Consider the following 24,163-nt stretch of genomic DNA (forward strand, 5'->3'; position numbering starts at 1 on the left):
CTTGTCATTTATAATATTTTGAGTCATTAAACATCAGCAATGTCTAGGGATCACCCACATGCAAATTATAGATGACCCAACTCCCACTAATCAAGTAATACAAATAAGATCATGATATTCTCAACTTGATATTAATGTGAGACTTGCTCATGGACTAAATTCTTCCTACATCAGCTATTTGACTTCTTTTACTAATTTATATATCTCTCTCCTTATATCAAAATCAAAATATTCTAATAATATTTCAACTCAATATAGACATTAGCATCATAAAAATATGGAAAGTACTATTCAATAATATAGGAGATATTACCTCCCTATAATGAGTTCCCTCATAGCAAACAATCTTCTTTTTACTTTATGTTGCACACTAACAATTTTACAAATATTCAAATATTATTGTTTGTCTTGATGAAAAAATGTCTTTACTTAAAATTTATTTCACTTCTTGAAATATGGAACTTAGGTCATACTCAATACTAAATGACACTATCATCAAGCCTCTCAAAAGTGATATTAGACACAAATATAATAATGTTTCATAATCTCAATAAAACAGAATGCATAGCTTTATTCTAAACTCAGTTCATTGTAAGAAAACAATACAGGATCACTGATTCCTACGAGGAAACAAAAGGCGTATCGTAGCAAAATCATAGAATCCTCTGGGAGATACAAACGATATAAACGAGTCAAACTGACTTAATAACTAAACTTGCAGATAATGCAAAGGCAAATAATGAATTATACCAAACAGTTCTCAAATTCCCACTAAAACAGAGCGTCAAAGGAATTCGCAAGGCCCATATAAGCTATTCCCTCTGGTTTTATCATAAGACTCACTTTATAGTACAAATTACAGTATCAAACGGATCTTATATTAAGAACAGGAGGAGTACATGATTTCAAAAACTTCTTTGTGTTGGCCCTTGGTCAGTGGATCTACAAGAAGTTGTGCACTGGGAATGTGAATTATGTGAGTCGAAGATTCTGCAACTTTCTGTTTCACAAACATGAGTTTGATATCAAAATATACTTTGTACAGCTCACCTTCTGGCTGTGTTAATGAATATGCGTAGAATTAGGATTTTTACCTCTTATTTCTGCGAGTTATCTTGATTGATTTGGATAATGAATTATAACTTTTGGAGGAATTTGCCAAGGGATTTGGTAAAAGTGATATTGGTTCAAAAAGGTTCCTTGCCATAACAAGCTATCTCTTATCCATTTAAATGTCATTGAGATATTGCGTTGACTAGTTATTTTTTCTGGTATATATATATATATATATATATATATCGAACCATAATTCTTTCTTTTCAAACTTTGATACCCCATGTTATACAATGGGGTTTGTTATGTTGTATCTTTTTGTCTTTATGAGCTAAAGTTCACTTTGTTTTGGAAGTATTTAAAAAGAAATTGTGGCTATCCAAAAAAAAAAATTGTTTTTTGAATTCAATATCAACTTGAAAGTATTAAAAGAGAAGCAATACCGTCTTCGTCATTAAAAATATTCACGGTCAACGTGGTTAAAACAATATTATTTTTTTAAAATTTTCAAGATGACATTGAAATTAAAAAAAACTTTACATATATTTTTTTGTTGGTGAAAGAAAATTCCATATATTTATACCATAATTCTTTGGTGAAATATTTTTTTTGGCCAAAACTTTGGTGAATATCTTGAAATCAAACATAACAACCATTAACCCTGTTTTAACTTATGTATTGTTTTTATTTAGACAAAATCGGTCACCTTCATACGTGTAAAATCCAGGTCCGTTGAGTGTGAGAAGCTTATCAAAATTAAGGCAAGCGTAGGACTTGAAAAGTACGTAAGTACAGAAATATTCACAGATTCGTCCTCCTTCCAAAATTTAATTGGGTGGTTCTTCAACAGTTGCAGCATGTTACTGGTCATGAGCAATAATTGGGTGCCCTTTTAAATTGTTTATAATTACATGATGCCTCCATTATTGCCGTCTCTGTCTAATCTCTATTGGTTTTACTATTAATGTTAATTAATCATATTTCATCATTAATTTGGTTGGCAATACTTGCACGCAAGCAACACTAATTTTACACACGTCACTTTCTAATATGTCACGAGTTGATCCCTTGACGGTGATCTCTCGAAAAGTAGTTTACCTAATCAAATCATATATACTAAAATAATCAAAACATATGTGTTTGTAAATAGATAGATCATAGATAGACATAAAGAGAGGGTCATCCAGCTCAATTTCAACTGTTTCTCGTTCACCATCATCCTAAATTCTGAAAATTTGTAGGTAGTGTTTTGAAATTTCAACTTCTAAAACTCCAATAAAAAACTCCTAAATTTTTAAGTTTGCTGGAATAATTCTCAATTAGAATAAGTTCAGCTATGATGAAGGCATTAGATCTTGGGACAAAACTTAAGTCTAAGTTTTTTTTTTCCCCCTTGGATACAAACTTAAGTCTAAGTTTCTTATAATTCTGATGTGAAGTTTTTTAATCATATTTTACCATCAGTCTCTCTCTTCTTTTTTTTTTTTTTTTTATATATTGTTTCATGTGTGTTTTGCATTAAATTATGATATGGGGAAAAAAAAGACATATGAAAAAATGTTATTAGAGAATTAGACATAATAAATATTCAATTGTCTAAATTTACAATTTAGAAAATTCATATTCAATTTTTATTATTTGTATATAGTTAATGTTTTTATTTCAAAAAAATAAATGCAGAATTTATTTAAAATGGAGATAATTTTTATTTGTCATTGTTTAAAAAAGTTAAACTAAAAACTTTCAACGCCTAAACAATTCAAGTTAGGTTAGATTGGGGGGGGGGGGGAAGACAGAAAACACCTATTAAAATTTAAAAAGATAAGTGAGTCATTACGATCGCTTTTGTAATATTTTTGACTATACTTGTAATGATTTTTATTACTCAAAATCAATCAAAATCATATATTTGTCATCGTGAAATTCAACAAGTATTTTTATGTTATTTTTTCGTAGATTATTTATATTTTATTATTTTAATACTTTATGAGACAAAAGTCATTTTGCTTATTATCTGTGAAAGTGTTTTCCTGGACGAATCCAAATTGGCATGTAATAAAGAATGAAGCTACCGGAATGAACTTTTGAATTTGTTAGAGTCAATACAATGTGAATGCATGCATGCATAATTTATTTTAAAGACTATTTTGTGGCATTCTTAACTATTTAAATGTTGAAGAGTCAAAAGTGCCAATTTTTCTCCACATGGGATTCTCTGGCTGCCTTCCTTTTCTTCAAAAGTTTAATTAGTTCAATAGTAAAACTTCCCAATACACAATACGTTTTGAATTTTATTTATCTTCTAATAATTTTTGAATTATTAAAATATAAGAGAACAAGAGCTTCAAACATATAATCGTTATCATCAATATAAAACAGTGGAAAAAATAGAAAGAGTTATCCACAGGATGTTTGAACACTATATCTCATCCTGAACTTTGATTTGATCCACTTTAATTAATTTATATATAAGTAGAATCAAATATATGTTGTTAAATTACCATGAAGTTATCAATTTGATTTGGTTCATTGGTATTAAAAACACGAGTATTTACTGGATTTGAAATATTCAAATTCTATTTCAAATCAAAATCAAATCAGAAAAATCAATTACAGATATTCTCATTACTTTTTTGATATTTTATTGACCGCCTTTTTCTTATTTCCAAAACATACTCAGATTAACGTTGCAAATAATAAATATATAGACTTCGATATGATGGTTTTTGCTAAAATTTCATAAACAACCTTTTCTATTTTCAAAATTTATATAAGAATGAAACATACCTATCATTCTATATTAAGGCAAAGAAAATATTTCACGAGTTAAGTTCTAGAAGCTCGCTTTTCTTTTTATTTTTAGAAAAAGTATGTGTGTTTTAAAAATAAAAGGGAATTATTTTGAGTAATTCAGATCAAACAAAATAGTGATTCTTTTGTATAATTTCCTCTTCATTAGGAGAACTTGCGTATTTTTAAAAGTAGAGTAACTATTTGCAAAAATTTTAATAAAAATTAAAGAATTTTTTTTACTAAATTAATCTCTACCTCCGTCTTACATTTGTCATCAAAATTTGCCTCAAATGGCCACATTTAAATAAATAATAAATAGTGCAGCTCACTATTTAAATTCCATATCATATGCTACCTTCGGTCCTAATTATAATAGTCAGTTGACTAATTTGAGAAGATTAAAGAAGTAAGTTGAGTTAGTTATTTGTCCTAAATAGGTGTTGTTTTTCCTAAAATATCATTGTTAATCAAATATATTGATTAGAATTATAATTATTAGAGAGACTATCTTGGAAAAAATTGAGTAAATATGAGAGACAAAGTGGATTGGAGTCTTATATTTAGGACTAAAATAAAAGTCAAATAAGGTCTTATATTAAGAACCGGAGGTAGTATAACATCTAAGGCACATATATATTATGTTAAGAAAATTTATGAGAAATATATGTAATTTACTCAAGAAAAATATTACAAATTATTTACTTCAAAATATGACAGATATAGACATGAACCTTGTTGTGGTTGTGCATTCCAGCTAAAGGTTTTGGTTTTGCATGATGCATGCAATATACTTTCGATATTAATTTATTGTTTTCAATAAATATGAGACGTGTTAAAGACATATGATTTTGACCATTATTAAAAGCAGTAACAACTCAATGATTATGGACCCTCAAAATTACAAGTGGGAATTTCCTATAAAGTTGAATTAAAAAAAATTAGAAATAGGATATAAAAAGTTTGAATAGGCAATAATTAAATAATCCCAAAATCTAACTTTGAATTCGCTGGCACCTTTGCTGCTTTTACACTCAAAGATAGAAATCATATCCTCTTTTTTTTTTTTTTTTTTGACTAAATGGAAGTTCTCGTGTTAAATTCCGAAGCTTTGATGTTAGGATTAAAACCCGTTTAAAATCACTTATAAGTATATTTTATGTAAATCGAGATAAAACTCTTTTTACATACTTGTCTCGTGTTCTTTAAATCATGATTGAAAAACTATTTATAAGTCATTACAAATGGATCTTAAGCAGCATCACTGCCCTAAAATATTTTTACAGTAGTATTTAGCTTCCCAAATTAATTTTTGACAGCACTACTCCAGCCTATTTTTTTCCAAGAACACTGAGCATCTTAAAATAATTTTTTTTCATCCAATACTTTCAAGTATATTTGCAGGGCACTCATATTTTAAATTTAGGATGCTATTGTTGCTATTTAATTTGGGATATTGGTGCTACTGAAAAAATATTTAGAGTGCTCAGTGTACTAAAAATTAGTTTAAGATATTGAGTGTTGCTAAGAAAAAATATTTTAGAATGCTAAATGTAAATTAACCTTTATCTTATGTTGGGTTTTGCTGTTGAATAAAATTGACATTTGATTATAAAAAATCAAGTCTTAGATGTTAAAGTAATTATACACATAATTCCACGCATGATTAGAAATTATTACTTTCCTTTTCTTCCTTTGGCTGAAAGTTTGACTTTAGAATATTTTTTTTCGACTAACAAATCGTTAGTTGAGATAGTAAGTGATTTCACCTCCTGTAAGAATGAGAATACAAGTTTAAATTTTGAAAAGTACCATTGTTGGGAGAGTTTTAACGTTACACTCCCAACCTAACAGAGATTATTCTCAAGTTTAAAGTGATTTGAAGGTACTCTAAATTATATATTAAAAAAAGAATGTGGAAAATAAGGTTATAGATACCAGAAATAAATATAAAATTTAAGTTTTCTTAAAATAAAAAATATGTTCTTTTTTAACTTGAAAAATATGTCCACCTTCATGTTTGGAAAATCAAAACACCAACCTGCTGAAGAAGGGAATATTATAGGAGAAATGCTGTGAGGAGCAACTAAACTGAGTTTTGAGTTTAGAATGTTTGCTGTAATTTTTTGGTTGTTTGTTCATTTTTTCTTATGATAGAGTAATTATCAATGGGTGCCTTTTTGTTTTCTTAATTTATTGTAGACTAATAACATGTAAGCTGTCCTTATAATGGGAAGTTGCGTGTTTGATTTAGCTCGTAATCTCACGTTGTTATTGCCTACCTCTTTAAATAAAAGCAACGTAGAGAAAAAGAATTAACGAACATGATGTTGCAAATTTAAAGAAGTTAGTAAAAAAGAAAAAAAATTTAAGAACTTCATTCAAAATGAGAATAAACTATAAGCACCTTCAAATTACTTTTTCCTTATTCTTCTCGTACCTTTCGTTGATTAATTTGGAAGACAAAATATAATGAGTGGAAAATAAGAAGAGATGTCAATTAAGGCCTTGCTTGTTGTTTTAATTATATACAATTATCTGAGAGGTTAACCTTCCAGGGAGAAGTAATTTTTTCATCATATTTTTTAGGAAGCTGTGTAATTTTTGAACCAAATAAAATCTCATTATCATTAAATTGGAGACATATTTTAAAAATATATTCAATTTGCGATAAATTTAAAGTGTCCAAATGCTTGTAATCTTTTTTTCTCTCAATACCTTGACTTATATTTAAGATTGAATACAGTATAAATTTTATAATAAGTTACATTATTATACTTTAGACACAATGCTTCCTTAAATCCTATTTATAAAATATTAAGTAAATTAAAAACAAATGGTTAAAATAACAAATATGTCAAAAATGCCATTTATTTTTAAAAAACATCCTTATTTATGAAAAGAGGGTGAGTAAATAATTCTTCAACGACTCACATGTAAGTAATTAACTAACACAACCAAATTAACCAATAATTAATGGGGACAAAAATAAAAAAGGATACTCAAAAGTTTGGTTAGATAGTCTACTAATACATCTTATAATTATTTATTTATCATATTTTTGGCAATACAAAACCAATTATAATTATATTTATAAGAAAAGTCATTATTCTAACTGTTGAATCAAGCTTGCCATAAAAGCAACTTGGTAAAAGGGAAGATACTAGTTAAAGACTTAAGAGAGGCAGAAGCGGTGCAATGATTTTCAATGTCATGATTGAGAGAGGAGGAGGAGAAGGAGAAGGAGGAAGAAGAAGGACCACCTGAAAACCACACAATATAATATGAAACAAAGAGACCAAGGACCACCGCAGATTCATGATAATATATTATTAATCGGAGAATCTTTTTGGAACAACCATCCAAAACTAATTAATTACGCTCTTAATTAATTAATTACATTATCCCCCTTCAATCAATCAATAATGGCCATATGTGCAGTATTATATTTATATGTGTGTGTGGGGGTCTCCGTCTACATATATATATTGCCATCATAAATATTCTTTTCAATCCCATGGAGGGCAGTTTGGTAATTGTACCAATGAATGATGTGGTGCTATTAATGTTGTCATGATTTTTATTATTTATTTATTCCTCCACCTATTCTCTTTTATAAATCATTTTTCCAGCATCATCATTTAAGTTAAAAAAATTTAAAAATAATAAAAATTCAATACTATGTCATTATTTAGACTCAAATCATTTAAATTTGAAAAGCTATAACAATATTAAATAGAGGTAATTAATGTAAGAGAAATATACTCCTCCCGATTTTATCTATATATTACTTCCAACATTTTTCATAAAAATTAAGAAATTCATACACTAGGTCTAAAAATTAAAAGAGTTTCCTACTACCTCCAATCCTATAATAAGATAGCTTCTAAAAGGAATGAGTAGTATTTATTATAAATCATTAGGTGGTGTTAATTACATTTTTCCAATATGGTCACTATTTAAAATTTGGTATAATTTTTCTTTTGAACTAATTTATGATTTTAAATAAAAATAGATTTGAAGTTTTATTTCATTATAAAATAATTTTAATGACTTAATTGCATTTCCATAATTTGAAGTACCAAATAATAAGAAGCTGAGAAAATACTTGGTCCGTATTAAATACGTCCTTAAAAAGTTTCTGGCTTTCTTACATCAAGTTTTTGATACATCATTGCCCAAAATATATATATTACCATAATGAAAAGTAAACTGGTGTAAAAACCCTTCTTTAATATATGTAATCGATAAAAATAAATTAAAAAGCATGTAAATTTAGAAAACAAAATAGAAAGTATTAAATAATTACTAAAAAAAAGCTAATCAAATAAAAACGGGTTATGCGGATGAAAAAACCGAACTTATTTGTTAATATGATTTAAAAGTCCACGTCCCCTAATGACGAGATTTAAATAAGCTAATGAAAAATGTTTTTTTTTCCCCCTCAAGAAAGAGAGAGCAAGAGTGCTATGTTCATATGTAAGCTTTCACCCAATTTATCATTTTTTGGGCGCCAATTAGTGCAGCCACCTGATCTCTATTCTCATTTCTATCCATCCATTGTTTATCAGTAAATATTCCTTAAATTATAATGTCTTCGGTCTAATAGCATTATGTCATTTTCATCAACACCAAAATTTTGACTTGACTTTCCTTCATAAAATTACTTCTAACTTTTATCCATTGAAGTTAGTGTTAAATTTTTTTAATATAAAATACAATATTGCTTAGTATAATTTTATTGCATTCACTGTTTTATTAAAAATAGCTTCCAGTATATGGTATTTTTTTAATAAAAAGAAATTGAAGAGAAATTTATGCTTGCGTGGTGTGTGTGTGTGTGTGTTTAAGGAAGCAATTATATATGCTTTCTAAACTAGAAGGAGGATCAGCTACAATATAAGTAAGGTTCGTATAAATTAGCATAACTAATTACTTAATTTATTGAAATTATATATTGAGTGAGATGTTATTGAACATAACATTTTAGTAGGTACAGTTGTAATTAATTACTACTTCCAGATCTTAATAAGAAAATTAGTTAAATTAGTTATTTATAGCAAATGTATATTGACTTTCTTAAATTATTTTTATTTAATTATGTGCATTGAAACTATACTTGAGTGAAAATATTTTACAATTATAATGATATTTTTTAGAAAATATTATAAATTTGAAAAACAAAATAGATTGAGGTCTTATATTTATAACGACCAACTAGTTTAGGATTGTTATTGATTTTTTCTTTTTCACGAAATTGATACTAGAGAGAAACATTGTTAATAACATGTTTGGATACCATCTAATATGAAGCCAATAATAGACTCATTCCAGGAGAAGAAGGTACAACAACAAAGTCCTATTGTATTTTTCGCTATTAATAATATAGATCGCACGAGCCTATTAAGTTCTATTAAATATCAAATTTTTAGATAAATTATAAATAAAAAATATTTTAAAATCAAATAAGAAATATTTAATAATAACGCCATCAATTTGAATTGATCTATGATGATGCTTAAAGGGACATGCCCAATCGGTAGGTAGCAGGGGTAAAGGACCCACAACTTTTGTTTTTATGAAAAATATTATATTATGAAAAATATTAATTATTCCCAATATTCTAATTACTTCATTAAAAATACTCTCCACTACAATAATAGCCAGTATATTATTATTTTTTAATTTTACAACATGCCTCTTCGCCTGAGTTTATTGCCATGGTCTTGCTCATGCTACTGAAAGCTGATCATAATATCTTTTTCTCCCTTAATTTATTTTAGACTTTAATTTAAGTTTAACCATTAGTTTGGGAGGTTTTAATAGTTATATTTAAAAAATTTTATGTTATATCCTCTAAACCATTTTTTAAGTGAGTGTCTTGTGCGTTGTTGTTACTTCTCTTTTTACATATAATATAATTTGACTATTTCATTAAAAAAAATCAATATATTAAGTTGTTTTCATCTAAACACGTATATTGATTTTCTAAAAATTTATAATAAATTAAATTATCATAAATAATATAATAATTTTTTTGTTTTTCTTACATCCCGTGCTAAGACAAGATTGGTGAATAACTGCATCAGAAATTTCATGCGAATATGTACAGTAACTTTCAACTTTTTTGTTTTATCAGACAGTAGCTTGAGGTTGAGGGGCCCCTTGAGAATTGACCATCTTGTCCTTTCTATTTATTTTTATTTCTTTCCTAAAATCTCGACGCTGCCCGTGTTCGTATCTCCAGATCATGGCGGTGACCAATATTTAATATCCAATGCATTATATCTCAGTACATTGACTATTATGCCCCTGCTTCTCACTGCGCCTTCACTTCTGGGGAATTAGAGTATTTAAGATCATTGATTGATTTGATGAGAAATTTGGGGCGATTAAATGCCGACTTTTATTGTTATTTTTTTGGCCAGAATTATTTTTGTTAATTACAGGCTATTTCATGAAACATGAGCAGTTGAGTGTATGACAATACATATAATATAAATTTAATTGGCAATGAATTGTACTCAAGAATATATTAAAATAAAATAAAAATCTCCTCATTTTAAAGTTTTTAAAGAATAAGTGTTGAAAGATGTTAGATACTCTATATACACAAATTCTTATATATTTCCTCATTTCAGATTTTTGTTTTTAAAGAAGAAATTTAATTACCAAAAAATTCTATTAAAAAGTAACCAATCTGAATATGTTGTTATTTTCTATTATAGAACTTATAATTATTTACTTTTCACTCATCGATGAACTTTAAGATAATTAAATTTCTCGTTTTGGAATTTGGGTGTAATTTTTCCTAAAATGCTTGGTTTTATGATCTTGTTTTTTTTTTAAAAATAATGATTGGAAATGGATATTTACTCAAAAAAGAAAAGAAAAAGAAATGGATATTTGGAATTGAAAGGCATGTGCAAATGCCGAAATAAGCTGTGGATGAGATAGGACGTGTGGATAGCTCGCCACCGCTTCCTATTTCACGCATCGTCTCCACCCATAAAATATGGATAGATATTACATCCATCATTTGCCAAAAATTTTTGTCCCTATAAATATAATATTTATTCTCTTAATTTTGAGTTAAACTAGATACTATCTTAGAGTTAACCAATTTAAGAATATTTAAAAAATTAGTTAAATTAGTTATTTGTAATAAATTAACGTTGTTTTTCCTAAACTACTTATATCAATTATGTATATTGAATTTATTCTAACATGTACAATTATCATAGAGATTATTTATTTGGGAGCGAAAAATAAATAAACATTAAAAATAAAATAGATTGATGTATTATATTTAGAATCAAATTGATCATCTAACTAGTTTTTATATTAAAAAACAGACGTAAGTTTGACATGAATGGAATTAGATAAGACAATTACTTGAAGTATTCTAGCTTTTTTAATTTTTAGTTTGGATTATTAATACATTTTCCTAAAATCTTTTAGTATTTAAAGTTACTTTGAATTCCGACTATTTTTTTTGTAGATGAATTCCGACTAATTTGAATACGTTGAACTACATCCGAAATGAAGATAATTATAATAAAGATGTCTTATTGCCCTTCACATAATTAAATCAATGAGCATTAGTTGAAGAATAAAATAAACTACACAACTATTTTTATTGAGTATAAAATTAAATGGATTTCCTACACAACTAAATATTCTGCATTCTCTTTTTATAAGTAACAACTATCATTATCATCTTATCTTTAAATATAAGTAATATTTGTAAGTTGTCTTAAATTTTTGTAACAAATTTTTTATTTTGACCCCATTAATTACTTATTTTAATGCTTAATATATTTATCATTTCATTTCTCAAACCATCATCTCTCTATTCACATTCTCTCTCTTTTATAAATAAGGGTATTTTGAAAAAAGAACTTCTAATTTTTACATATTTATTATTTTTAACTAACTTTTTGATTTACATGATGAAATTCAAAATTGCTTATAAAAATAAACGGAGAGAGTAGTAAATTAAACACATATATGTTCCCTTACCCGTATTGTAGATTTTTTTTTTTGGGTGTACTGTAAATGCACTCTTTTATTTTCCCATGAATTGTGAATTCTTTAATTGTTTTTACTTTAATCTCTCTGTTTTCAAAAAAGACAATATAAGGGTTAAAAATATAAACAACACCTATATCATTCTAGTCGGTAATACATTTGTGTTAAGTATTAAAACAATAATATTTATGCAATATGAACAAAAATATGTAGAAAATTTTTTTAATTTATCGAGCTTAGATAGATTTTTTTCTGATAAATAAATTAATTCAGAGGTTTCAAGTGTTTAAAATCATGTAAAATTTCATTTTAATATAAAAATTTGTATATTCTATGTTTTATTTATAATTTTATGTTCTGATTATTAATACCTACCTACCTCTCCAAATAAAGAAAATTCATATTTAATTTCCTAAACACTTTTTTGGCCAGAATTTCCTAAACCTCGTGCATTATGCGAATTTTTATATCTAAATGAACAAGGGAGAGTTACAATAATATCTCAAGGAAAAAAAAAACAATTGGCCTTCCAATCCTAAATATAAGACTTATTTTGTAGTGTAATTTATACTATATCTTATATGTAGAACTGAAAGAGTATAAAATAAATATAACAAATTATTATTTTTTATTTTAAAACTTGTCATTACAGTCACTTAGATTATTATTGAAATTTTTTAGCAATTATTTTTCTTCTTATCACCATAATGTTATTCTCCCAATGAATCAATAAATATAAGTGTTGGAAGAAGGTTATTTTGGTAATTTGAGCCCGGGCCCATCCTAGCTAACAGAAAGGTGAAAGCAAGCATTGTTGAGTGAGCATGCAGCCGCTTTTGTCCCGGCGATTAGCATCATCAGAAGCCTTATTTATTTCATACACCAACGCTTTTCTTCCTCTTTCTCTTGACAACTTGCAAGCTTTCTCTCTCTTCTCCTACCAATTCTCTCTATCTCTCTCTCTCACGGGGGAAGTATAGCCAACGCACAGAGGAAGACGGTGGGTGTGACTGCGAATTCATGGATTCGCTGCTTGCGGCAAGTGTCCTTTCTTGCTCTATGTTATTCCGCATTTTCACTCCCTTTCAATCTCCCTCGCCCCTTTTCTTCTATTTCTGTTTTGGGTCATTTTCTTTGTTCCATAAATTTAACCCCTTTTGTTGCTTCTATTTTTGTTGCCATGTATAGCATCTTCTGACGCAGATATCACTTTGTCCAGATTTGTAAAGGTTTGGGATTTAGGTTCTGATATGGTGGGGTGGATGGTTTCTTATTGCTGAACAGCTATGGCAGCGGATTCGTCTCTCGAGGGTAACGCCTTACTTCTTTGTGTCTGATTTCATTCAAATTTTCTCCGATTCCAAGTCGGTCTTTTGAAATTAGTCACTGAATTGGGTTTTGTTATTCCCGTGAGAGTCAAGTTGCAGGGATATAACGTGCTTCCTAATTGAACTGTCCAGCGGTTGATTCGTCTCTAATGTTTTTGAGTTGATTGCTGCTGCTGGGGCATTGTGCCATGAATGGTTTCATGGGTTATTGATTTGCTTTTTACTTTTCCCGTCTTCCTTTGATTGCTTTCTGAATCTTGGCTAATATTTAATTTCTTTTATTTTTTTTATTTTTGGCCACATAAAGGTCTACCAACTCTGTCTCTTTTGTTGAATTTGGGACTGCAGCTTTCATTTAAACTATACTATAGTGTTGATTCCCATGCTGTCTCCTGCTTTTGGCCAGTTAATTCATAACTGGCAGTGCCTGTACTCGACAAAATAAAATATTGGTGCATTATAGGGGGTACTAGATAATTAAGCTCTTATTATGTGATAATAGGTTGGTGCGTCAGGCGGAAAGGTCTAAATTAGTGGTCTTTGTGATGTGTCTCGGGAGAGAACGGAGTTGTATATAAAAGTCAAAGGAAGTTAACGTCAGTTGTTTGTTTGTTTGACTTTATTGGTCCCTTACTAGAGCTCCCCTGTATTCCCAGTCCTACTCAGATTTATGTGGTTAAGACATCCTTCTCACTAGAGCCAGAAAATTGGTTATGTTCAATACTGTAGTTTGTTCTTAATTTCACTGTATTCAGTTAAGCATAGTTCAAAACTTCTCATATGCTTACCTGACTGACAGATTCTTAGTGAGGATAAGATGATGGCACAGTAGCTGCATGTAATGTAATTGATCCAAGATTCCTAATTGATTTTCAGTTTATTTATTTATTTTATCAAGACCCGTCTAGCACACAGCATTGTTTATACAAATTTCGTGGTTGGTCTGATTTTAGTGTTGTTTCCCCACATATGTTGCCTGGTCATACAACTAGAAAGGGGGGGAAGCAAATCAGCGTGGAGAAGTAATCTCAGCTTACAGCACCACATGGAAAGTTAGATAGCTAACGCACTAATATATGTTTTTCCTATTACTGTTTCTAGGTTTCACACTTGATCCTGCTAAATGCAGTAAGTTGAGTATGGAGGAAAAAAGAGAACTTGTATACGAAATATCTAAGTGGCCAAATGATGCATTGGAAATGCTACAGTCGTGGAGCCGTCAAGAGATCTTACAAATCCTTTGTGCTGAGATGGGGAAAGAGAGGAAGTATACTGGATTAACAAAGGTGAAAATTATAGAAAACCTTCTGAAAATTGTTTCTGAAAAGAAATCTGGAGGCCAGGAAATTGCAACAGACCTTGAACCACATTCTTCTACTTCACATGGTCAGAAACCTGCTAAAAGGCAAAGGAAAAATGAGAATCCGTCTCGATTACCTGTTCCAGTAAATGACGTTTCTGTCAACAATGGAGTTGGAGATGTAACTAGTATTTCGTACTGCAAAAACACAGCTTGCAAAGCCGCCTTAAGTGAAGCAGATGTGTTTTGTAAAAGATGCTCATGCTGCATTTGTCATAAATATGATGACAACAAAGATCCTAGCCTTTGGTTAATATGTGGCTCTGAGCCTCCATTTCTTGGTGTTTCTTGTGGCTTGTCATGTCATCTTGAGTGTGCTTTAAAGCATGATAATTCTGGCATTGCCAAAGATGGAAAACGTCCCAAGCTTGATGGAAGCTTCTACTGCATCTCATGTGGGAAAGTGAATGATTTGCTCGGGTAATAGTGTATGTTTAACATGTATGTTTTTCAGTTTCTTAGATTACATATGCTCTCCATTTGAAAAATTTGCTGCTGCTCTTCTGTTTCTCTTTTAATCCTTGTGTGCAGGAGTTCTTCATTAAATGTTCTTAAGCAAGTCAATTGATATGAATGATGATTTTTATTTGTTTATTTATTTATTTATGGTAAGCTGTTTTCAGGATCTCCCTTGAGACTCTTGAGATTCTATGGACTTCATAAATTATGTGTACATACACCATCCAATATGCACATTCAAACCTACATAAGCACGTGTGCATGCACATATGTCAAAACTGTCTTCAAGGCCTTCTCCTGACTGCCTAAGCTTTTGGGTTGAAATAGCTGTTTTAAAGCCTAGTGACCGAGTACTGGACTCATTTGTCCATCTATTCCTTTTTTATTTCTTTTGAGTTCAACAACTTTTAAGTATGATTGCGAATAGAGTTGTGGTGTTATTTGGTGGTTCACAGTATGCTACTACTATCAGTGAAATTTGTTGTGCATTAGTTGAGGGCGTCTGGATCCATCGAAACTTCTCATTTTTTTCCTTTGTTTTTTGGGGGGGAGGCGTTTGTGGGGGATTGGGGACATATATCCAGGATTGTTTGCTCTGTTGAATACCAGTCAATAATACATTAAATATATTGTGATTGTTTTTAAGATAGACGGAATATCTGTTACACTTTTCTGGATGAAATGTTTCTAAATGTCTAGTGTAAGATCAATCTCACCTGTGTTTTGTTTTTAAAATGCATTTAGATGCTGGAGAAAGCAACTGATGGTGGCAAAGGATACTAGACGTGTTGACATACTATGCTACCGTGTTTCCTTGAGCCAAAGAATTTTACAAGGGACTGAAAAGTATAAAAAACTTTATGAAATTGTTAACGAGGCGGTGAGGAAACTTGAACCTGAATTAGGCCCATTAACTAGTTCACCAGTGAAGATTGGTAGGGGCATTGTGAACAGACTTTCGTCAGGGCCAGAGGTTCAGAAACTATGTGGTTTGGCTTTGGAATCATTAGATTCTTTTCTTTCTAAAGGGGTTGTGCCTCCATCACCTAATCCAACAACTCAAGGTTATCACTCATCTTTTTATTTTGTGTGCCCAAGTGAGGGTATGTTGACCTTTTTTTAATAAACATTGTTGGGAGGGGTCTACTCTGTTTCCTTAGTATCTTGGGGGAGAATAACCTTTGTAGCCAGTGGAGTATAATCCTCATGCATACCGTAATATATGTGTGTGAGAAAAAATTCACCTACTGATAAGATGGTGATGTGCTTATTAACATACTAAATGTGTTGTTTGTAAGTTCTTATTTTCATTTATTTTCTACAATGATTTATATCAGACAGTACTTTATTTGAAACTCTTGTATTTATTTCTATTGACATGAATACAGTATAGCAAAGCACGTTACAATTATAAGGTAATTCTTTTCCCTTGGATAGGGATTCTTGAAATTAAATTCGTATTTATTTGGCTTTCTGTGATTGCATTTGACCTTTTCAGATGCAAATTTGATTGCAACAAATATGGTGAGATTCGAAGATGTCAGAGATACATCCCTGACTGTGATTTTGGGTTCTGAAGATCCTTTGGAAGAAAATATCAGTGGCTATTCCCTTTGGCATCGCAAGGCTCTTGATGTGGAATATCCAGTTGAACCTACTTGTACTTTGGTTCTACCTGACCGAAGTTTCAATATAAGGAGTTTAATTCCAGCTACAAAATATAGTTTCAAAGTTGTTTCCTATAATGGCACAAGGGAGATGGGTACGTGTGAGGTACAAATCTCAACAGAGCCTGGCGAGTATGAAGTTCCTAACTGTTCAGCAACGGAAAGAAGTCAGAGCCCAGTAACCAACTGTAGCAGCCATTCCAATCCTTCATCAGTGGAAGATGAAACCAACAACAGCAATCCATTTAGTGATCAGACCGATGATCGGGCAGATAATTATCTTGCTTATAGCAAGGATGCTGACAAGCTTGCTTCTGAAAATTTATCCAATGATGTTATTAAATGTTCCAACACCGTTGGAGGTGGACTGCCTGCTGATGCAGATTCTCTGTCAGAAAAGCAACGTGGCAGAGGCTTGGCTGTAACCATACCTGGTTCTGAAATGCTAAAGCTTGAAAACAACCATTCACCAGAGGGACAAATCACTGAGGACTTGAGCACTGACGATGGGTTGAATTCCCCTGTTCAGATTGGGAGGGAATGTGTGCCACTGGTGCGTAGCTCGGAAGCAAGCTTGCCTATTACTCCTTGCAAGTTGGAAATACTTAAGGACGGGCCAGGAAGAAGTGGTAGATCCAAGTCCTCAGGCAAGGATCAAGAGAATGGTTCCGGGAAGAGAGAGGGTCCTCAGGATGGAAGCACATCTAAGAAGAGAGCTGAACAGAGGCAAGATGAGGTTTTTGTTGCCAATGGGTATTCGGATCGGGATTTTGAGTATTACGTGAAAGTGATCAGATGGCTTGAGTGTGAAGGACACATAGAAAAGAACTTCAGACAGAAATTTTTGACTTGGTACAGCTTGAGAGCCACGCCACAGGAAGTAAAGATTGTGAAAGTATATATTGATACATTTCTTGATGATCCACCTTCTCTTGCTGAGCAGCTTGTGGACACCTTCTCAGAATGCATATCAAACAAGAGACCATCTGTTGTGCCAGCTGGGTTCTGCATGAAGCTCTGGCATTGACCATATTTTGTAGGTCCTGCTACTTGCTTGATGATTAAGCCCCAACTGGCTTGTGCTGCAGTAATTCTTTAGATCATCAATATTTTTCTTTTGAACAGTTGCCTGTATTTTACCATGGTCATTCATATGATGATGTAAAGATGATATATTCACTCTTTGAGAACGGTTACAGTTTCAATTTGTGAATTAACTAGCATTTATATGAATGTTGAAATGTTGGTAGATGACTTGAATAATTTGTATCAAACAACTCCATCTCTAGACTATAAGCAGGGTAGGCCGGTTTGGGCAGCATTAGCTTTGCCTTCTGCCCAGCCTGAAACACCACTGGGTTAGCATTTTTGACCCACAGCCTAGTTCAGCACATGCTGACGCGGCATCTCACGCTTGGTCAGGCCGGCTGGTCAGTATTGAAACAAGGGTTGGCTTCATGAAGGCTGACAAAGTGGGAACGTTTTGGGTCCTCTTCAATATGCAATTTTCTAAGAAATCCAGTGCTACCAAGTCTTTTGGGGGGAAAAAATTATGTGCCCCATTTGGCAATGGGTCTTGGCTCTGCCAATGACTTTACAAGGACTTCAATCCCACTGGAAACGAAGATTTTGCACAACGTTGCAAAGGAGATTGATGCATTTTTTTGAGTATCCATAGCATGAATTTGATATCTTTCTATCCCTTTTCTCCATGCTTGAATATTTCTCTCAAGATGACTGCACAACATCCCAGTTGACTAATATCCAAATAACATCCTGTTCGTCTATGTTAGAATAATTTGAGCATCAGCCCTATAATAATTTGATATTTTTCCATCCCTTTTACTTGTAAATACGTTCATTTTCGAGTTTATTGGATCTTCATTCTAGTCTATGAATACTGTAGTAAGGAAGGATCTTGTTTTCACTTCCAGAGACGCAAAAACGACAAGGCGTTTTGCATTTCTCCCACGAGCGATTGTTGTTTCATTCAAATGGAGCACTGTTTCCTTTTACTCTAGTGCTCTGGTTTCAGTGCGCAATCTTCTCAAAGGCCAACGCATCATGCCAGGCGGCGATACGCGCGCGCGCGCGCGAACATATTTCCTCTAGTCAGCCAGGCATTCTCAAGCACTATTCGTTCTTAATTATAAACAGTTGACTAATTTGAGGAGATTAAAAAAATAAGTTGAGTTAGTTATTTGTCCTAAATAGGTGTTGTTTTTCCTAAAATATTCTTGATAATCAAATGTATTAACTAGAACTATAATTATTAGAAGGGTTATTTTGGAAAAAATTAACTAAATATGGGAGACAAAGTAGATTGGGGTCTTATATTTAGAATTAAAACAAAAGTCAAATAAGTTCTTATATTAAGGATAGGAGGTAGTAATTCTTATCTAACAAGGAATGATAATTAAAACATTAAATCTGTTTTGGATTCTTTTTTTTCCCCCAAGTTTAGCCTAAGTTAAATGATATGGATAGAGAAATAGAGTTTGATAAGTTTATTAAAACTAAAACTTAATTAATTAAGAGTAAAATTGAAATGCAGTGATTAATAAGTTGATCAAAAATTGCTTTTAAGATCCTAATAATAAGCACGGTATAGACACATGCAAGAACGAATGATGCTAACTTTTCACCCAAAAAAAAAAGAAAGGACGAATAATGCTAACGGTGTCTGACTGGTACTTCGCAGGCGCCTTGAATCCCGAAACGCGGGAGCTCCAGACTGCTCTCATGAACAAAAAATTGGCAAGTACAGTGTTTCCACATCTACTAGAAGAATGTCTGGGTATGAGAGAGCTGAAGCAAATCCATGCTTCTGCTATTACCCACGGTCTTGCTCGATTCGCCTATATCGCTAGCAAAATTCTGGCTTTCTGTGCTAAATCAGAACACAAGGATTTGCCCTATGCGGAGACGCTTTTCAATCACATGATGACGCCCAATGTCTTTGATTTTAATTCTATGATAATGGGTTTCTCGAGTAATTCAGAGTTCGACAAGGTTTTCTCTATTTTCAACCGAATGCCTGGACTTGGCGTACGTCCTAATGCTCGAACTTTCACTTTTGTGGTCAAATCATGCGTTTCCTTGTCTTTGCTTGAACAGGTTCATACTCAGATAGTAAAGTTGGGGAATTTCTCTGATGTTCATGTTGTTAGCTCTTTGTTAAATATGTATTCTAAACAAGGAGCAATTCAAGGTGCTCGCAAATTGTTTGATGAAAGTCCTCATAAAAATGTGGTTTGCTGGACCAGCCTTATCAGTGGTTATTGTGACAATGGGTTGGTCAATGAAGCTCGGAATTTATTTGACGCAATTCCTCAAAGAAATGATGTTTCCTATAGTGCAATGGTATCTGGATACGTCAAGAATGCTTTCTTCAATGAGGGAATTGAGCTCTTTCGCGAGATAAAGAATTCCGGAAATCTGAAGCCGAATAAGTCTCTTTTAGTGAGTGTTCTTACTGCCTGTGCGGCTGTAGGTGCCTTTGAAGATGGTAAATGGATTCACTCTTACATTGTTGAAAATGGTTTTGAACATGAACTTGAAATTGGTACTGCATTGATTGATTTCTTTGCAAAATGCGGATGCGTTCAAGAAGCAGAACGTATATTTAGTAATCTGTCGGAGAAAGATGTTACTACTTGGAGTGTTATGATCTTGGGTTTGGGGATTAATGGAAGGAATCAGCAGGCACTTGATCTCTTCACGCAGATGGAAACGATTGGACCCAAACCAAATGCCGTGACTTTCGTTGGTGTTCTTAATGCTTGCAATCACAAATTTCTGTTGGATGAAGCATGGAGATTATTTGGGCGTATGTATAAAGTTTATGGCATATTACCATCCATTGAGCACTACGGATGCATGGTTGATCTGTTGGCCCGAGCTAGACGAACTAAAGAGGCTGAAGTACTGATAAAAACCATGCCAATGAAACCTGATGGAGCTATATGGGGGTCAATTCTCAATGGGTGTCTGATACATGGTGATACTGAGTTGGGGCTGAGAGTTGGGAAGCTCTTGATTAAATTAGAGCCTCAACATAGTGGAAGATACGTCCTTCTGGCAAACATGTATGCCGGTATGGGTAAATGGGAGAGTGTTTCTGAGATGAGGAAAATGATGAAAGACCGAGGAGTACTACCAATCTCTGCTTGGAGTTTCATAGAGATTGATCAAATTGTCCACAGATTTGTAGTTGATGATAAGTCTCATTCTTGTTTAGGGGATATCTATAGTGTTTTGAGTCTATTGGGAAAGGAACTTGAGGATTTTTGTGTCGCAGAGGATGCAAGTTTTATTTAAAATATCAATGTCTTTTGGGCAAAAAGTTTCAGACTGGAAATTCACATGCCTGCAAGACATGTCCAGGGCAAACTTTAAAATTTTCTCCTTGGATGACAAAGGCTCAATCCTTCAAAGAGTTAACATGTCTTGTGGTTTGGTGAATTCAGCAATGAGGTTGGCTTCTGAGCACGGTAAAAATCCATTCTTTGTTTGGACTGTAAAGAAGGTGTTTGAGATCAGCATGTCCACGTTGAGCCAAATGCATCAGCAAAGTCAAAATAAAAAGGAGGACTCCTTTGTCTATGTTTTATTCAAATGGTTAGGTTGTCTTTCAACTTGCTGGCGGAAACTCATCGGTGAAACCAGGGATTGGTGGGCCCCTCCATTCATCGTAAATGTTAGTTCTGCTAGCAGAACTTGAAAACGCATATTTCTAGATTCCAATTATTTCTATGCATATAATATTATCGGAAAGAGATTAAAAAATAAATAAAAAAGAAATAAAAAACTGAAATAATTTCATATCCTTTTTATTCTTGTGCTTTCTTCTTATTGTACTATAATATTATTAGAGAAGATGTGAAGTATCTTTTAAGATTTAGGTAAATGAATCTAATTTGAAATACTACCACCACCCAGTACCCATTGTTTTCTTAAACTGCGTTCTCACCAAATAGTTCATTTATCATTCTAGATCACCCTAGCCGAATCCGGTTGTCGCTTTGTCCAACTGATTCTACCTCATTCAAGATTAAATCTTCAAGTAATATTAGAATTATACTACTATTGATCCCATCCTCTCTTTCAATCAACCCAAATCACTTTTATTTCAATTGAATCTACCCTCTCTCTTCCAATCAACTTCCCTGTCAAGACCCACTTGTGAAAAATGTCTTCTGCAACTTTTACAGGTCCAATTTCTGGGACTGGCTTTGTTGGTCTAAAATCTAATTCCTCAAATCTCTGTCTGAGTACTGGTTCCATTGGCTGGGAAAAGAAAACTGTCTCCAATGGCTCTAAAGCTTACTGCATGAAGGTGAAGTGATCCGGTGAACGATCTTGTAATTGATAGGAGACTGAAATGAATTAGTAATTTCCCCCTCCTTTCTTATATGATTCTGTGTGTGTGTTCAAACAGACATGGAATCCCATCAACAACAAGAAGTTCGAAACCCTCTCCTACCTCCCTCCACTCTCCGATGAATCCGTGGCAAAGGAGATTGACTACATGCTTAAGAAAGGATGGATACCTTGCCTTGAATTTGATGAGGTATGTTTCAAACGAACAAGGATGATATATCAGATTTCTTCTCATCCTCTTTTAGTTTAAAAGTAATAGATGTATTATGATTGCTCATGCGACTGTTTAATTTTTCCTTGTGTGATATACTGTTTGAGAGATCTATATAATAATTTGTCCAACATTCAAAGAGGGATTACATGATTGTAAAAGTGGAAGGGAAACTTATGTGATCCTAATATTCATTCATTATTCGTATGATCTCTGCTTTTATGGTTTAACTAATTTGAGCAGAATCCCCACGAATGGACTGGAGAACAAGATATTCATTCTATTTTATGAATATTGATATTGATGCTTCAATTTTCAAAGACTTGTATTATATACATCTGCGTAACATGAAAGTCTGTGTTGTGTTGGAACATGGAAGGTGGGATGTATTAGGAGAGAGAACAGCCAGATGCCAGGGTACTATGATGGAAGGTATTGGACACTGTGGAAACTACCAATGTTTGGGTGTACAGATCCATCTCAAGTGCTGAATGAGATCCATGAATGTAAGAAGACATACCCAAATGCATATATTCGCTGTTTGGCATTTGACAACAAGCGCCACATGCAGGCGATGGCCTTCATCATCCAGAGACCTACCACCACTTGAGCTTCCATATTCTGATGGTCATCTTTCCCTTCATTTCATTTTCCTTTTTCTTTTTTTAATTTTCCTGTTGGTTGAAGTAAAATAATTGGTGTTCACTGGTCTTGCTGGAAGAAGAATAAGAACTTGTCATGCCATGCCTCCACTCGTTGGAGGGGACTACAAATCTGATCTGATTTAGCTTTTCGAAGTGGTTTGATGTTGCTGATGTGTGAAACAGCCCATAGTTTTGTGTTGTTTAAATTTAGTGTAATCATCAAGTTGGACCCCCCCCCCCCTTTCACATAAATGAAGCTTGGGTTAGTGGGTTAGGTATTTGAAACTCCAGCCTTCTTTTTCCCAGGAACTCATGAGAGTTGTCTTTGACGGAGACAGCGAGGCAAATGGAATGCTTGAAGTGTGATCTGCCACTCTGGATGATATTTTTAATTTTATACTCTTTCGGTCTTTCCGGTCCTTAATGTATAAAATATACTCTACCTGGTCTATAATATAAGTTGGTTACTTTTTCTCATGTATTATAAAAAAGAAAAAAAAAAGTTTGTTTATTAAATGTGTCCTCAAGTGATAAAGTTTTCTCATGGTTTTGGTTGAATGGCATTGCTAATTTTCTTTCATAAATTATCAAGCTTTGGGTACACATTAAATGAAAATCATATTTTAATTAATTTAATAATCCAAAGGTCACATTAAAAGAAAATTACTTGCAGAGATTAATTAAAATTTCACTAAGGAAAAATAGTACTTCGTTCTAAATATTTCTTTTGTGATCTATTTAATTCTCTAATTAAAAACGCCCAACAATTGTTTTTATATATGAAGTTCACTTTCTGTCTTTTCCCAATTTAGAGTGTGTTTGGTTGGTGGGGAGGGGAGGGAGGAGGGAAAATGAGCCCCTCTCCTCATTTGGTTAAAAATTTTGGAGGGGAGGGGAGCTAAAATGTCCCCTCTCTTCCTCCATTTTGGCTCCCTCCAAATTGGGGATTTTTGGAGGGGAGTCAAAATTTTGGACCATTATGCTTTTATGGTTTTTTTAATATTCCACTTCTACCCATAAAATATATTATTATAATATTTATTTTAAATAAAAAATATATTATCCTAAGTAAAATAAAATAAAAAATATATACTCCTCCGGTCCTTATTATAAGACCCAATTTGACTTTTTATTTGGTCCTAATTATAAGATCAAATCCATTTTTTCTCTTATATTTATGTATTTTTTTCCAAGATAATCCTTCTAATAATGATAGTTTTAGCCAATATACTTAATTA

At 32.2% G+C, this 24,163-nt stretch overlaps 3 protein-coding genes across 3 annotated transcripts; all 3 read left to right on the forward strand.

Annotated features, from left to right (window-relative positions):
• The first annotated feature begins 12,779 nt into the window (after positions 1–12,779).
• Positions 12,780–17,953, forward strand: LOC114711060 (VIN3-like protein 2). Its single transcript, XM_028895414.1, has 5 exons — positions 12,780–12,912; positions 13,094–13,185; positions 14,304–14,982; positions 15,766–16,085; positions 16,520–17,953. The coding sequence occupies exons 2-5, from the start codon at positions 13,161–13,163 to the stop codon at positions 17,713–17,715; spliced, it is 2,220 nt and encodes a 739-aa protein (XP_028751247.1). The 5' UTR covers positions 12,780–12,912; positions 13,094–13,160; the 3' UTR covers positions 17,716–17,953.
• A 1,515-nt stretch (positions 17,954–19,468) lies between these two features.
• On the forward strand, positions 19,469–21,008 carry LOC114711113 (pentatricopeptide repeat-containing protein At5g66520-like). The gene has a single exon (XM_028895462.1). It carries the CDS (start codon positions 19,488–19,490, stop codon positions 21,006–21,008), a length of 1,521 nt encoding a protein of 506 aa, XP_028751295.1. The 5' UTR covers positions 19,469–19,487.
• A 656-nt stretch (positions 21,009–21,664) lies between these two features.
• LOC114711062 (ribulose bisphosphate carboxylase small chain clone 512-like) lies at positions 21,665–23,110 on the forward strand. The gene is made up of 3 exons (XM_028895415.1): positions 21,665–22,026; positions 22,129–22,260; positions 22,661–23,110. Exons 1-3 carry the CDS (start codon positions 21,880–21,882, stop codon positions 22,889–22,891), a joined length of 510 nt encoding a protein of 169 aa, XP_028751248.1. The 5' UTR covers positions 21,665–21,879; the 3' UTR covers positions 22,892–23,110.
• Positions 23,111–24,163: the final 1,053 nt, after the last annotated feature.

Source organism: Neltuma alba, unplaced genomic scaffold, assembly GCF_004799145.2.
Source record: "Neltuma alba isolate B1F8T4 unplaced genomic scaffold, ASM479914v2 tig00011277_pilon, whole genome shotgun sequence".
In the NCBI taxonomy this organism is placed as follows: domain Eukaryota; kingdom Viridiplantae; phylum Streptophyta; class Magnoliopsida; order Fabales; family Fabaceae; genus Neltuma; species Neltuma alba.